The sequence below is a fragment of the Convolutriloba macropyga genome, chromosome 9, assembly GCF_964194025.1.
Source record: "Convolutriloba macropyga chromosome 9, txConMacr16.3, whole genome shotgun sequence".
In the NCBI taxonomy this organism is placed as follows: Eukaryota; Metazoa; Xenacoelomorpha; order Acoela; family Convolutidae; genus Convolutriloba; species Convolutriloba macropyga.
The window spans coordinates 23,798,501-23,815,113 of NC_134476.1; the positions used below are offsets into that span (position 1 = coordinate 23,798,501).

The window sequence follows — 16,613 nt, forward strand, 5'->3', positions numbered from 1 at the left end:
GAGGAGATTCCTGCGTTTCCGATTCATCAATTTCAGAACCATTACATACTGGAATTGGATCTTACTTCACTTTATGACGCTGGAGAAAATATTCATTGTCCTGAACGCAGCGGTGAAATCTTCCAATTGGAAATGATTTTCGATCGTTTGCTAAGAAACGTGGCAGAAATAATTTTTCTAGGATGAAGAATTTTTACTGTTAAAATTGATCATTTTGGAACGGTTGCTAAAAACGTTTGAGAATATTTTAAAACTTTTTTTTGATTTTATATATTTGCTTTCCACTTTGAAATATTTGTAGGTTTTATCTCTTCATCTAGTTGTCGTTCTCTACATGAAATTAACTAACTAATGGATGTCACCTGGGGTAGATTAACTACAAAAATATATATTTATATTCCTGTGCTAATTTTCTTTGGATTTATTTTTTATTTTTGTTTTGTTTTATCCCAGCACCTAGGAAGAAACTGTCGACAAAATCACACAATCCAAAAAATTCTTGCATTTTTTAACAGACCGAATTTTTTCAACTTGATTGCCACGTCAGGAATTCTTGCAAAAACGGTGCTTGTGAAATAAAAAGAAAACTTATTTGTCTTGGATAACACCTCACTTCATCACATTATTGAACGTATTCCAGAGCTCAAATTCCGGGATATTGGTTCTTTTCCAGCTGATTTTGTTCCAAATTTACCCTATTTCAGTTTTGCAATCATCAACACTTACCCAAGCAGTGAGGTTGGTGAACATTGAATAATGATTGGCCGCCTCTGTAGGAACTATTACTACGCGGATTTTCTAGCACGATCAGTCACACATAACAAATTTTTGACTAAAAGTATCAGAAATTGATACACAAACCACTTCAGAATATGCAAAATTTGTGTGGATTCTACACTATTTATGTGCTGCATTTCATCTATTTAAATTTCTAAAAACAAAATTGAACCATGTGCATGTACTAAATTTTATTAGTAATTATATTTAAATTTGATTACTCCGGTATACACTAAGCTGGTGGATAATAAAGTCGATATTAGTTTTTAACAATTGTACCTTTTAATCAGTTAACAACGCAAGTTTTTCATTTTTGTCGACTTTATTAACCCACCCGGCTAAATATACTTCGGTTTTCACTTATTTTGATAGTGATTTATACTTATCTAATGTAAATATCCGAGTGATTTTGTAACTCGAAGTGCATAATTTATAACGTGTCTGTTATTTATGACTTTTCCAAATCAATTTTTTTAAAAAAGCTGTTATTTTCAACCAATCAAAAATAAGTTTTTAGAACACTTTAAAGAAAAAAACACAAAAAAACTTTAAATTGCTAAAAATAACAAATTTCTATTATTAATGGCGCGAATCCAAATTAGCTAATCCAGTAAGCGCGGATCACTACTAGCTAAATTTTTGAGCCGAGCATCAATTTCTACTCCTATGATGTAATTTGAATCCAAAAACAGAAAAATCTTACAAAAAGTTTGCAAAAACTGCAGAAAATCTGCAAAAACTGCAAAAAATCAAAAACTGCAGAAATTCTGCAAAAACTGCAATAAATCTGCAAAAAATTGTGCAAAAAATTACCTAGATGCTATCCCTTTTCCTAATACATTAGGGAAGACCCTAATCGGTCAAAGTTGCTATACCTAATCTCAATACTTTTTTTAATCTGCAAACATGTAAATTAAACTAACCACTTGGTTAATGTTACATGTTAGAAATTTATTAATCAAACATTATTTTTTTCTAATTTATAACAAACTAAGGTTCGGTTTTCGTTAAAAAATTTAATAAAAAATATGTTTAAATCCTGCAACCCTTCTGTCTATTGGAACTCTTTCGTGTCGTTTAAGCATTTCCGCTGTAACTTTTTGTTTAAATTTGGTCTTCGACGTTTCTTTTCTAATTGTAATTGGAAGTGTGTTCCATTTTCGAATAAAGTTACGAACAATTAAACCATTATTCCATTTTGACTTACATTTTTGTTCTAAGAAAAGGTTATGGGTTCGTTTGTTTACAATAATAGGCACGTTTTCTAAAAATTTTAAATGTTTATAAGAGCGATTTCTTGTTTGTTGGAGAATATTGAAAAACCTATTTAAAGACACCCGTGTTATTTGGAGCTCTGCTGGAAGAATTTTAGTCTCCAGAAGTAGATCTCTGGCAGTATCGTATTTGGTTTTCATAAAGCAAACTTTTATTCCCCAGTTTATTTGTTTGTTAATTCTGTCAATAGAGTAAGATGGTAAATTTTGAAAAAAATTGCGCTAAAATCTAAATGAGACAAAACTAGTGATTTAAAAAGATTTATTCTTTTTTTAGCGGTACCTGATAACGAACCAAATATAATGATCTGATTGCTGAAGCCATTTTACTGATAACCTTATTTAGTTGATTTTGGTATGTCAGTTCCCCATCAAATATTACACCTAAATATCTACATTTTTCAGATGCTTCCAATCGGTGTCCCTTGAAATCGACAGTTTCAATGATCGGCAATTTTTCATTCCTGAACACCATTAACTCCGTTTTTTTCTCATTCAAAGTTAACCTGTTTTGTTTCATATATTGATCTGTCTTGTTTAATGTATCTTCAGCTATTAGCTGCAAATTTGCTTCATTCTTTGCATGACATAGAATTGCTGTATCATCGGCAAACTGTAATACATCACAATTCGTTGATACAGCTTCACTGAAATCGTTGACATAAAGTATAAAAATTAGAGGCCCTAAGACAGTTCCCTGAGGAACACCGTGATTTATGACAACCCAATCTGATTTTGCTATCCCATTTTTTACACACTGTTTTCTATCACAAAGGAAAGAGTTTAATAAGATTCTTGCATTTTCTCCAATTCCATACCTTTTTAGTTTGTTCATAAAAACATCTATAGATATTGAGTTGAAAGCCTTTGCTAAGTCTAAAAAGAGTGTGACAACAATTTCGTTTTCGTCAACGCATTGGTTTATCTTTTCAGTTAATGAAATGATAGTATCGAGACAGGACTTTTGCTTTTGAAAGCCGAATTGATTCTTGTTAATCAGACCATTAAGAGTTAGGTGGTGAGTTAGTTGTTCAAGTAGTAATCGCTCAAAAATTTTCGCTAGAGTTGGTGTGACTGATATGGGTCGATAGTTTTCTGGTTCTAGTCAGTCTCCTTTCTTATAGACAGGTGTAACATGCGCTGTTTTCAAAATATTAGGAAACGTGTTTTTGTTTATACATTCATTGACGACAAATTGTAAGTGAGTTCCAATAGACAGTTTACTATCTTTTAGCGCCCATGCTGGTATATAGCCCGGTCCGGGAGATTTATGCTTAGGTAGATTATCAATAACATTATACAATTCTTTTCTGGTGACTGGTCGGAAGCTAAATTCCGGTCCATCAAATGTTAGGGAAGAACAATTTGGAGCAGCGTCTTTGCCTTTGTATAATCCTAGTCTCGCAAAACAATTATTAAGAACATTGGCAATCTCTCTGTCATCCTCAACAAAATGACTATCTTCCCTTAATTTGTCAATTTTTTTCTATTTGGCTGTTGGAATTGATCCTGTTTTTGATGAATTTTCATTGTTCTCTTGAAGTTGGTAGCTGCTGGAAAAAATTCTTTGTGTAATCATCTGCAGCTTTTTTCAGTTTTCTATTCACTGAATTGCGTAAAGATTTGTAAATGTTATAAATCTCTGAGTTTGGGTTTTTCTTCCACGCATTAAAGAGACGGTGTTTTTCATTTATGAGACCACGTAATTCTTTTGTGAACCATTGCTTTTGTTGTTTTTTGGTACTACTTTCTACCAACTTCAAGGGTGCATGACAACTCAGTATATTTTCAAAAATTTCGATAAATTTTAAAAACATTTCGTTTGGCTCATTTATCTGGTACATAGGCGACCAATCTTGCAGCGCAATGTCACGATTGAAATTTGATCTTAAATATTTCATGGTAATACGTATCAAAAACTGCCTTTTCTTATCACTGTGATCTATTTTTAATGATGACTGATATACTATTGTGAAGTGATCAACTTCAGGAGTCGACTCTAGAACACTGGCTTCAAAAATTTGGTTCTTCGAGATAAAGCAGTGATCAATTAACGAATAATTTTCACCATTTGTCCATGTTGCCTCCGTTTCTTTAACGTAACATAGCCCATTGTTTGCTGTGAAAATATCAAGTGACTGTCTACCTTTTGTGCCTAACAAGTTTATATTGTAATCTCCAAATAAAATTAGATTATCTGTATACGAATACACATTTGAGATTTCTACAGTCGTTTCATCCAAAAAAAAGTTAGAAAGATTTACATTGGGGCAGTATGCTACATTAATGAGTAGTTTTTGTGTTGAAGGCTTACCAATTTCAATCCACATTGACTCAAAAAAACTTCTATTGATTGTGTTCAAATCATTTCTCATTTTTACTTCAAACTGTTTGGGAATCCAAGTACCTACCCCTCCACTTCTCTGTACCTTATTTAATGATGATCTTGGTTGGTGAATGAAATGATGACTATTGCACAGATAAAACTCGGGAATGTCAGTTTTTTCGTTTTCCATGTTTCGGTAACAACTAGGAATGAGGTTTCATTAAGATTTTTCAAAAAACGAGACAATTGCTCAGGTTTATTATTGAGGCTTCTACAGTTCATATACCAAAACTTGGGGAACTCCGATTTTCTCGCACACTCACCATTGTATTTTTCAATTGTTGTTATTCCATCCAAATTTGATGGACCCGGGTTTCTTTCAATGTCACCACATTTTTGTAGAATAACTACGATGATCATAACTAGATATTTTATGTTAAATATTCCGAACCATAGTAAAAAGTTTTTAATCTGATCGATATGACGGTAGTTAGGTTTTTTAAGTTTACATAAATTTGAGTGACTTTTGAGAAACTCAATCGTTTCTAGAAAAAAAAGCAAACTTAATCAAAATTGAAACCAAGATAAAAATCCACCTACACCTCAAATAAAACATTTTCAATGATTTCTAAAAAGTCACCCAAATGTATCAGAAGTCAATACGATTGTTGAAATTATTCCATTCATCTCTCATGGGTACAAAAAGATCTTTGCGCTTTGGTGGAATATGTCTCAAAGAGACATCGTTTGTCGAACAATTGTAATCAATCTTTTTCAAGTGGTTTCTCAGAGTCGCTACTGTTTTATTGATTCCATGTAAATTAGGGTGAACACCATCATGCCTTATATCTGTGTTTTCCAAATCGTAATTCAGGACATTTACTTTACACGACTGAAATTCACCATTAAGTTGATCGGCTATACTATCGACTTCCTTGTTGTATTCATTAATTTCTTTGTTATTTACATCTCTTCCATACAGACCATTCTTTACATTCGGTATTTTGCAAATTGCAACTTTGTGTGGTTTGAACTTTGTTACACATTTGCCAACCAGATCACCAATTTGCTCTGCTGCTTTTTTTCCGTCAGTACCCTGATCAATAGTGTTATGCCCAAGGTGAAATATAAGGCTTTCCGACTTTGTTCCTGTTGAATACGAATCAATGGTACTGTTGACGTCATTAATGGTTGCAGATGGGTAGGAGTGTATAGCTGTTTCGTTACTGATATCGCTTTGTTTTACAAATTTGAACGTGCTGTCCGAAATAATTAAATTTTTGGCAAACCTAGGTACAAACTTGGGGAAAAATTTTCTGCTAGCACTCTCAGACGCTTTACGTTCGTTGTCAACGATACCATCAATAATTTGTATCAGCATTTTATCATTTTGAGCTCTCAAGTAAATGATTTCCGACGTTGACTGATCGTATAATCTTTTTTCGTTGTCTAAAGCTGCTCGAAGTTCTTTGTTTTCTTGTTCAATGATTGCAGCTTTTTCTTTATATAATTCCACACCTTTCCTGAGCTCATCAATTTCACATTGTTGCAAACTACTATTAAGTGATGTTCTTTTGCTTTCTCTTAGTTTCAAAATTTCTTGTATCAACTTGTCTTTATTCCATTTTGCTAGTGCAGTTGTCTCCATTTTGATGTCGGATACTTTGGGTTTTTATGACAAAGTCTTAGTTAAACATAGCAAAAAAAATATGTTGACCTGAAAAGAAAGAAAAAGAAACTGGTTTGATCTCACCGGCTGACGAAATACAATAAGTCAAGATAGCTCCAGTAACGTAGAATACCCAATCAATTGTCGATAAAATTGTTTTCCAAAAAAAAGAGAATTTGTCTTGTTTGATAATATGAGGATTTTTGAAGAAGTCTATACTGAGCTTATATAGCAGTTAAAAAGGGTTTTTCAAAACATCGCATGTGTTTTAAGAAAAGTCTATGTCGCTGACTTCTAACTTCTTTTCTTTTAGGTCTGCAGAGGTCTGCAATACGTAGAGGTCTGCACAACAACCCTCCCCCCTTCATCGGGTAGGGTGGCTCACCCATATACTACTCATCTAACAGATTGTCATAGTTCAAGTATTGAGTTCTGACTTTGACTTCATTTAAGTAACAAATGCCTTTATTGTTTTGGCAAATAGTATTGATTCAAAATCACTGCATATTATACTTTAATTGCTACTTACCATATCTATCTTGTTCATAATTCTGATGCTTTATTTTCTTTATCCTTTGCATCTGATGCTTCAATTTTTGACTACTGTCAGAATTTATAAATACACATAGGAGTTGACTTGCTGCCCCCGAGTTGACCGACTACCCTTTTAGGGGAGGGGCTTTCTCTTAATTGACCATTTTTAATAGTGGAGCTGCCTCTATGTCCCCCTGATGAGTTCTTTGCTTCAATGATGTATTAGAATCTCAATAGTAAGGAAATTTTAATTACTATAGAAGGCGTATGTACAGTCAGTTGAAAAATAATCAACCTGACATTGCATAAATGTTTAAGCAATACTTTATGTATTGTTTCTTTATTTATGGATTTGAAGCACTTTTTAAAATATAGTTTGAGTAAAACATTGGATTTGGAACAAGATAGTGACAAATAAGTTTGTATAGAGATGAGCTCCTTTTTCTGCAACTTCGCAAGTTCGCAACAAGCATATGTTTTAACTAAATACGTCCTACGTGAGTCAATGGCATTTGATCCCGCACATTTGAACAGAACTCTACATATTGCATTTCCAACAGCTATTTCAAGAAGATAATCGTCAGCTTTATTTACCGCAATCAGTTTTGCTTGAAAAAGGATGGGTTGCACTCTCAGGTAGTTTTTGTTTGAATTCAGGTTCACTAGTTCAGTTCAACGTCTCAAAAACTCTAAACCTGCTGTATATTGGACTCACAGACCACATTATTTCAAAAAATGGGGGACCAGATAATCAGAAATCGATTATGCTTTTTAAACAATCTTGATCGGTTGTGGTGAAGGGTTTCGAAAAACCAGGAGAAGGAGCATTTATATTCGACCGCTTTGGGTGCTTTTAAAAAACTTCTCCTATTAGATTTTTTTGGTATGTGCCAAATCTGATGTCGGAGCACGCTCGTTTACGCCTAAACCAGCCTCCCAAATACACCTCATTTCCTAACAATTTTCCATCTCTGATTCAAGCTTGCCGCTCTAAGCCAATCTAGTACCTGGTAACCGCTCGTCAGTCATTTGAAAGCAAGTCGCCCAATTTCAGTCGATTAGATTAAAGATTTTTGTTTAGTTTTTTTTGATCATTTGATACAATAACGTAGTCCGTTTCCCAAAGCAATTATCCCAATGAACATCACACGGATCTTGATTTTATATGGATTGAAAAAAAATGAAAACATCCGTCCCCAACACTAAAATGAGAACGAGCACTGTGTGGTCATCTACGCTTTCCTTCAACAAAAACGGTTTTGTTTCGCCTATCAGAATCATCTATCCTCAGAACAAACAAAAGATGAGGATAAATTAAAAAAATGGAGATAAAGACAACTTGATATTTATACTGAAATTTATGCACATGATATATGAGAAATTTATTATGAAAGACATCGGCAGATGAAATAAAGAAACCCAGCCTCCCAGTTTCGACAGCTGCTACTTTTGAATCAGTTGTCCAAAACGGGAGGCTGTGTTACTTTATTTAATCTACAGGTGATCTGTACTTTAAAGAAGTTCTCATACTTCATGTCCTCAAATATCCTTTTAAAAAATCGGTATGGAAATCAGCACAAACAAACTCAAACTTCTTAAAATAGATTGATCTAAGAGTACATCTTTACACAACAGCAAACTTCTAGTCTGACCTGGACTGAAGATTGTGGTAGGCGTGTTTAAAAAACTTTCAGGGAACTCTGTCATCTCAAACACAACGTGTCGTCCATCTGTTCTTGCACCAATAAACTACGTTCTCTCGCAAAATGCATTGTGTCTCCATCATTGCGTATTGCTCACAGGCATGGCTCCCTAGCAAAACAAACCTTATAAAATTTAATAGAGTGCAAGTATTGGCAACATTGTTTCTACCATCCACGATCATAAATGAAGACCGTTAAATCTGCTGTAGAAGAAACTAATTTGGCAAATTAAATATTAGTCCAATGTTTAAAACAAACGTTTTTGAACTATAGGTTCATCGTCAGGTTTAGATTGTTTCAAAAATTGTTAAGGAATAAAAAGAAAATGTATTTACGTTTGTCTTAGACTACCATTTGAACAATTTTCGAAACTATCTTTAAAGTTTGAAACAAAAAATGTTTCCCTCTATACAATGTTTAGCCTATTTACAACTCATATTAACAGCTGTTATCAATTTCCCTTAAAACATTCTTATTCCGGATTTTTCGAATTTGACCTTGTTATTGAATTTCCATGTCTATTCTGATTTTTCTCTAACCCTATGTATCCATGTTGTGGGGTTTTGTCATGCATAAAAAAATTTTTGTCCTATTTTTCTTTCCAAAACAAAATTTTTACTGGGAACTGTTTCCTAACATGATTTCGTGCCCCCTATATTCATCGCGTGTATTTTGACCGGGGCGTCAGCTTGCTCATTTATATAGCTTCGATGGTCATGAGTTTCTCTACTCTGCAACAGGCATCCAGATTTTGCCATTCAATGTCCTTCGTGGAGAATCTACGTTCAACAATATGACGACCTTCCTGTGAATCCTTCTTCTGATGTTCTGATATCCTAGTGGTAACACGCCGGCTTGTCTGCCCAACAAAGATGGATCCGCATCCATTACATTTTATCTCATATAGCACGTGCGAGACTTCAGGTCTCTATCGAAACATGATTTTAGGGTGGGGGGGAATTATCTTTTTTTCGCGTTATAAAACTACATGCAAATCGGATAGTTTCTTCCATTTGCTTGCAATGTTTTGAGTATTTGCCTCTGTATTCTCAAAAAATTGTTGGTTTATCATGAGATCTAGAATTACTTTTTTGATGTTCTTTTGGTGTTCCTTTCAATTGCTATTTACTGCCAGTTTTTGTCTCTTCTAAGGTCTGATTCGCTATTCATCTGACAATTCATCTGGAAGCTGTTTTTGGTCCAGCATGTGTTTTTCTTTTCAAGCGCCTGATCGAAGGCGAACCAATTAGATGTTGCGTTAAAATCCCTGTGAACCGTCACTTGAATCACATTTTCCTTATGTTGAAGCGGTGCACAGCTGCAAAAATTATGTATTATTCCTGTGTCAGTTGGTTTTTGATACCAATAACTGGTGATTTGGTTTTCGCTGCTCACATTTACGTTGATATCAAGAAAATCCACTTCCGTATTCACTTTTTCTACGGTAAATCGCAGGTTTGGTGTATTGAATTTGCTATTAAAACTCAAATTACTACCTCATAGTCGCTATGTTGAGATGCAGGAACTGCTACTCTTTTTATCACTCATAAATTCCAATTACATTCGAAAAAGCATGCGACGACAGAACAAGACAATATAACGGAGAATAAACTATAACAAAACCGGCTGATAAAGTTCGACGAAAACCACTTCCATCGAACAAAACTTTGTAGTTTTTGGACTTGATGGAGTGAAATGAACAAAAGGACAATTAGAGATAGGTATTGGAGTGTCTTTGCCAACAAATACAACTACGATTATAAATCAATGTGGCGAATCATTTGCAAGTGCCCAAACTGCAATAGCTGGAAGAAATTAGAATAAACCTTCTGTCCACTAGCAATCTAAAAACTCTATAAACTTGATGAGCCATGTTCAGATTGATTGTCACCCCCCTTGAGGCGATACCTCAAAAGCCTTGACTACTGCTACTACTATAAACTTCGCGCAGCCTTAATTTTTCATTAATTTGAGAGCATAGGATTACCCCTCAACGGAGAAAATTGAGGCTCTTTCTCATGGCGTTGATCTACTAAGAGATTTTAATTGATACTTATTAGTTCTAGATCAGAATTGTGAATGGAAAACGAACCCGTGCCTTCGTCCTCTGCGAAACTTATTAAAGTTCCGCGGATGCCTCGACATATGCAACCTGTTGCTGGAGCTGCCAAAACGCTTAGCTCTTCAAATATTACGCCCGGGAAGCGTGACGACGCTACACCGACCGTATTCCAAATCATACCTAGTCAAAATGTGATAACTGCGGCGAATCTTCTACCTTCCGGTACGCAGCAAATCCGTTCAAATTCATTTCAAGCCACCTCTAGTGAGCAAACATCAAGTGCAACCTTAAGTCAACGCTCGAATTCAAGTACAGTCACTGCCTTGCCTTTAGCTTATCAACGAAATAAGGAAATTGCTTCTCATGGCTTGCAAAAAATGATTGTAACCCAAAATACAAGGCCAGAGTCAAAAGACACCCCACCTGAGCATTCTCAAAGTAAATATCAATACACTTCTGCGTCAAAACAGCTGTGGGAAAGTATTGGAGGAAAGAAAAAATCTTGTAGCTGCGCTCGTTCTCTTTGTCTTAAACTTTATTGTGAATGTTTTGCGAACGGAGAGTTTTGCTTTTCTTGTAATTGTACAAATTGTTATAACACGCTAGAAAATGATTTTGAAAGAAATGAAGCCATCAGAGCGATTTTGAACCGAAATCCGAATGCATTCCACCCAAAAGTTGGGAAAGTAACTTTCAGCGAGGAAAAATCTCATTACAAGGGCTGCAATTGCAAGAAAACAAATTGCATAAAGAATTATTGCGAATGTTATGAAGCTAAAATTTTGTGTACAAATTTATGCAAATGTGTTGATTGTTTCAATTGCCAAGAGCGAGCCGGTTTGAGATCGGTTGGTGATGTTACTGCTTTGCGTATTCTCAAGGAAGGAACAATACGCGACATGGCTTTTTATCGCAGTGATTTTTTCGACAAATTACCTTTCACGTTGATGACACAAGAAGTTATTGAGGCTATTGTGCAATGTTTAATAGCCCAAGCAGAGTCATCTGCAACGGCAGCAATGTCACAGGAAGAAACAGAGCGTCTTTTGATGCAAGAGTTCGGACAATGCACAAATCAGATTATCGAAAACGCGCCATCATTTAAGCCCACTAGTTCTCTTTCAGGAACTTCGAGAAACTAATTGTAGATAGTTTTTATTTGAACTATTTTGTTTAAAGTATTTGGAAGTTTTGAATTTGATTTTTGAAATATATAGACCAAGAGGATTATTCTTAATTTTTTGGAGCCACCAAATTGGGGTATATTCTATGCGAGATCACATTTAGTGTGCTTTTGTGCAAGATTTAGTTGTTGCCTTGATCGGAGGACGTTTGAGACAAAAATTTGAGTATCGGGTTGACATTGTAGGAACCTTTGATTATCGGAAGGAGGAGCACATTGTGTTAATCAACATACAAACGGTGATGAACCTTGACAAACTGTTGGAAACAGTTTGACATGACAAATTAAGTAACCTGCCCCCTTTTTTGGAATCATTCAATCACTAATGCTGATTTTCAAAACAGCCTTGAATAAAAGATACATTCATCATATTGGAAAATCAGCGAGGTGATACCTATTTTCAAGGACAAAAACAGAGCAGTGATTGAGCAATACCGTCCTATAAGTTTGCTCTGCAACGTGTCAAAATTCCTTGAAAAACTCATCTTTGACGAACTTGAAAACCAAAATGGATGAATCACATAATGGGTTCCGAAGACATAGGTCTGTTATAACACAGCTTCTACTGTTTTTAGACCTATTGTATAATGAAATAGCTGAATGAACAAACTATTTATATTATATCTTGATTTTAAAAAAGCTTCTGATAGCTTGCCTCATGATTTGCTGCTTTAAAAAAAGATGTAGGCGTTGGTGTAGATTTCTTGAAAATAATTGCAGGTTCTTTATCAGATCGAAACAGTATATCAAAGTGAAGGGTAGTGTTTCTGAGACCGTGCCTGTAACAAGTGGTGTCCCTCAAGTCTCACTGCTTGGACCTCTGCTATTTATTATCTACGTCAATGATTTACACAAATAAGTGAAGGAGTGCAAAGCATTCGGCTATGCAGATAATTTTAAACTGGTATCTTCTAAACCAGACTCAATTCAAAAAAGACTTGTTAAGCATTGAAAAATGGTCAAAAAAACGAAATGAATTTCAATGGAAAAAAACGTCATATACTCTTAGTCAAAACTTAGCAGCATAAGGAGCTAACTATGCGTTCTAGGCGTAATCATGACCGCAAAGTTGTCGTGGAAATAGAATGCTCACGAAAGATGTACGTGGAAAGCCTTTTACTTCGTCAAGAGAATAGTGTCATCTTTCGCGGGCAAAATGACTAAACTAAATGCGTACGTTGGATATGTGATACCTGTCATAAGCTTTGCCTCACCTATATTGTTCGCAAATTAAACCAAATCAATGAACGCGTTCAAAGGAAAGCTACATCATGAATACGATGCAAAAGTTCCAAAAGCTACAAAGAACGGTTAAACTGCTTCCACTGTCACACTACTTTGAATTGCATGGCTCATTGATGCCATGCACAAATGGTTATTACAACATCAAAATTCCAATTAAATTAAACGAAAAAGTTGAAGATCACTCAAGTACAATACAAAACGAGCAAATCATGATACCCAAAAACCAGACCCAAGAAAGCCGAGGAAAATTTTTGAACAAGAGCCAGTTAGTTTTTATAATACTGAAAGTAGGAAAAGTAAACCGCGAACAATTAGACAAAAAATTTCTGACAAAATTATACTGGAATTACTTTCGCAAAGACTATTCGGAGGTCAATCTGTGTTCCTGTTGATCAATTGCAGCTGTGGAAATTGCAATCCAATGCCGAAAGTCAGCTCAGCCGTAAATGAAGGGTGAAAAAAACCCCAGCGAAAAACTCACTAAAGCCTAAGCCCTCTCTCCTATTCGATCTACGCTAGAATTCATTGGTACTTATAGTTTCAGCACGCAGCTAATAAACATTACGGGTAACTGTGAGCAAATATCTACATGTATTTTAAATTGCTCTTAAATAAAGCTTGAAGAAATTATTATAAACGTGGTGGTCTTTTAATGCAAATTTTTACCTGACTGTTTTGACGTTTCGAGTGACTTTTGCGCGCTTGACTTTGTCGTTTTGCTTGATCTAAATTTCTCTCAAGTGGCGGCAGATCTCTATTAGAAGTTAAATGAAAAGTGAGACGAAAACTGTTTATTTTTTTATTCAATTTTTGTTAGTGGTATACAATAGCCTCTAATGACGTCATTTGATTTAATAACACTCCACCACCCATGCCGACTGAAGCAGGCTGCAATAGATTCGGGCTGACTTTAGTCGTTCGAGATGAGGTCTTCCGACGTTTGTAGGCTATGTTATATATTGAAAATTTAAGCTCAGTTTTTTAAGCAAGTTATTTAAAGAAAGTTTGGCAACTTTTTGCATCAATGGTGGAAGATTTGCTCTCAAATGGTAGGCGAGGGTTTGGCTGTGGTTGTAGCCAGCTTAAGCTTAAGAAGGCCTTCAACACTTGGTAAGAGAAAGGTCAAACTTACGCCCTTCAAACCTATTCAGCGGTTGATAGTTCCCCGCTCGCTGGTGATGGTCCAAAATAGAAGAGCCCAGACAAAATTATAATTACGAATGAGTTCTCTTGCAAAGCGGTTTACAGACTTCAAAATGTGGTAGAAGGTACTCGCATTTGGCTTTCTGCCAATTTTCTACTTTTGCGAAGTTCGGTCCCAGCTTGATGCTTCAACGCTTGTTTATTTAATACAATTTGCCACTTCTGGTACATCGATAGTCAAAGCTTGCTACCACGTCAACCAGCATTTTAAGTTTATTCCTCCAAGCACAAGGCAAGCAGAAGGAAACCAATTTCGTAGAGGTGATCAGGGCAAAACCACCGAGGCGATCGAGTGAACTACTCGATATAATGAAAAGACAAACAAAACTCGAGATTGAACTCTTAAATAAAGCTCGCTTGTTTCCTATACCCTGGAAGTTCTCGATGAGAACACTCAGAACTAAATTAGTGCCCATGGAATTAACTATATTAGCAGAATTTGCATCCAATTTCTTTGCTAAAAATTGTTATTGACTCTTTGACAATTTCTCTAATAATAATAATTATTATTGTTCCGACCCCTCTTGAGGGGGGGGGGAGGAACTATATACTCAACTGGGTTTTTTTTTTTTTGTTCAGTCAATTTTGGCCGATCGATATATTCATCGTAGAGAAATGAGACTGGTATCATTAGAAAGCTTGTCCAGCGTAGAATGTGGAATTAAAAAGATTTTTTTGATTTTCGTTTTTGACAGGGAGATATCGGGGTTTAAACTTTCGAGAAAATAGAGTGAATTCCGTTGATTTCATTCACCTTTTTTCGGCATTTTTGACTAAAATTTCGCCAATTTTGATAAAATTTAATAAAATTTTTCAAGAAAATGTTGTTGATTTTATGTTTAAAGACAAAATACATTGTCGGCTATTTTCATTGAATTTTTTGTCACAAATTCCGGCTAAAAATTTCACAAAATTCAGACTTTTTCATCAAAAACAGCACGAAATAAGTTTCTTTAGTCCCTTCTGATTAAATTTGCAGGAAGAGCACATCCAAACACCACAAACACAATCTTTGTAGAATTAAAAGGGGGCTATTTCCACTTTAACTTCCGTTGAGGGTGCTCTGTAAATAAAACTTTGCCGTTTTTTGCTAACTTTATTCGTTGATTATCAAAAACGCAGCATTTACTTATGATTTTTAACAAACAAAATATCTATATCAATGACATTCCAACAATTAAACACTCTTGATGCACAATCAACATTAGCTGATTCTGTACCAATCTTGGACCGTTACTATCCAAAAATAATTCGGATTGTCATCAGTCGGTTTTTTATTTAAAAAAATTCGATCATTTTATACTAATTAAATAGCAGAACATTTCAAATCAAAGCTCACTAGTGATTGGTCTTATTGGCTTCCTAAATAGCTTGCAATTAGTTTATCTAGTTGATTGCTTAAAAGCTTATGGTCGTTTTGACTTTTTAAAATATTTGATTTTTAAATATAAAATAGCTTATTAAACTTTGCCTCCTTTTTTCTCTTATTTTGGTCAACTTGTAGCTTATGGTCAGCAATCAAAGAGTGCTTTTTCTTTCTGCTGAAATAAAATTTAGTCTTTATTCCGGTTTTACGCCTTAAGGTATTGTGTTCTGGCTTTAATACTACTAGATTTAACAATTTTTTTTTTTTCTTAGGGCATTTGGCCATTTTTCAAGTTTTCAAATTTTGTCAAATTATCACGTTTTTGTTTATCCATATATCACATTTTTCTTGTTCAAAATAACTCAAAATTGATACTATTTAAATTCTTAAAGATATAGATTGTGGTTCTTTACCGCTTCGACAATACTTTCTCGAAGAATTTAATTGAAATTTTTAAATTTGTCTTTAACTGTCGTTTTACTTTGTTTTTTAGTCGTATTTATTTTCCTGTACAATGACCGATTTGATTGGCTTTTCCTGAAAGAGTAGATGAGCCGATGTTCTGATATTAGAAGATAGATAATGGCTTTCATGACTTTGAAAACAATTGTTTTCCAAAATGAAAAAAAAATTTATTTCAACTTCGCAATTTTGTTCCTTTTATTGTCTGTTTGTTACCTGGTCTCGTTAATTAAAGGTCAAAGATGACATTGTTTTTGTCAGGGGAAGGTGTCAAAGCGATTGTTGTCACAAAATCTAATGTTTCTAAAGAATTCGTTCTGATTTTACCGGCTTCGACACGGGTTTTTCACAAAAAAAAGTAAACTATTAATTGGTTTTTGTCATATTTGGCGTTCTTTTTGTAGACTTAAGACAAATTCTGGATAATTGCAGATCTCAAGGGCTTCCTTTGGAAGAATGGATGAACCTATTCAAAGTTTTCATTTTGTAATTTATGGCTTTCATGTTTTTGGAAATAAATTTTTTTTGAAAAAAAAACAAGTATTACATAAGTTTGCATTCTTTTTTTCCTTTTTGTCTAATTGTTGCTTATTTTAATTAATGAGCGGCCACATAATACATTATCGGTGTTTGACGAAGGTGCAATCGAACATACTTTGGGGGCAAAAGTATGGCTTTATGGCTTCCAAAGCATTTTCTGACAAGTTTTAATTGATTTTTATTTTGTTGTCTATTTGCTGTTTTTTTTTTTGTAATTGCATAAAAAATTGAATACCAAGAGTACTTAATTCCCTTCTATAGAAGTATTG

At 34.6% G+C, this 16,613-nt stretch overlaps 1 protein-coding gene across 1 annotated transcript; it reads left to right on the forward strand.

The window, feature by feature from the left end:
• Nucleotides 1-10,305: 10,305 nt before the first annotated feature.
• On the forward strand, nt 10,306-11,559 carry LOC142345269 (protein lin-54 homolog). The gene has a single exon (XM_075397251.1). It carries the CDS (start codon nt 10,363-10,365, stop codon nt 11,485-11,487), a length of 1,125 nt encoding a protein of 374 aa, XP_075253366.1. The 5' UTR covers nt 10,306-10,362; the 3' UTR covers nt 11,488-11,559.
• The last annotated feature ends 5,054 nt before the right edge of the window (nt 11,560-16,613 follow it).

Bases quoted from the DNA above. Each gene is read 5' to 3' on its own strand.
- LOC142345269 (XM_075397251.1), top strand. From the start codon at position 10,363: ATGGAAAACGAACCCGTGCCTTCGTCCTCTGCGAAACTTATTAAAGTT.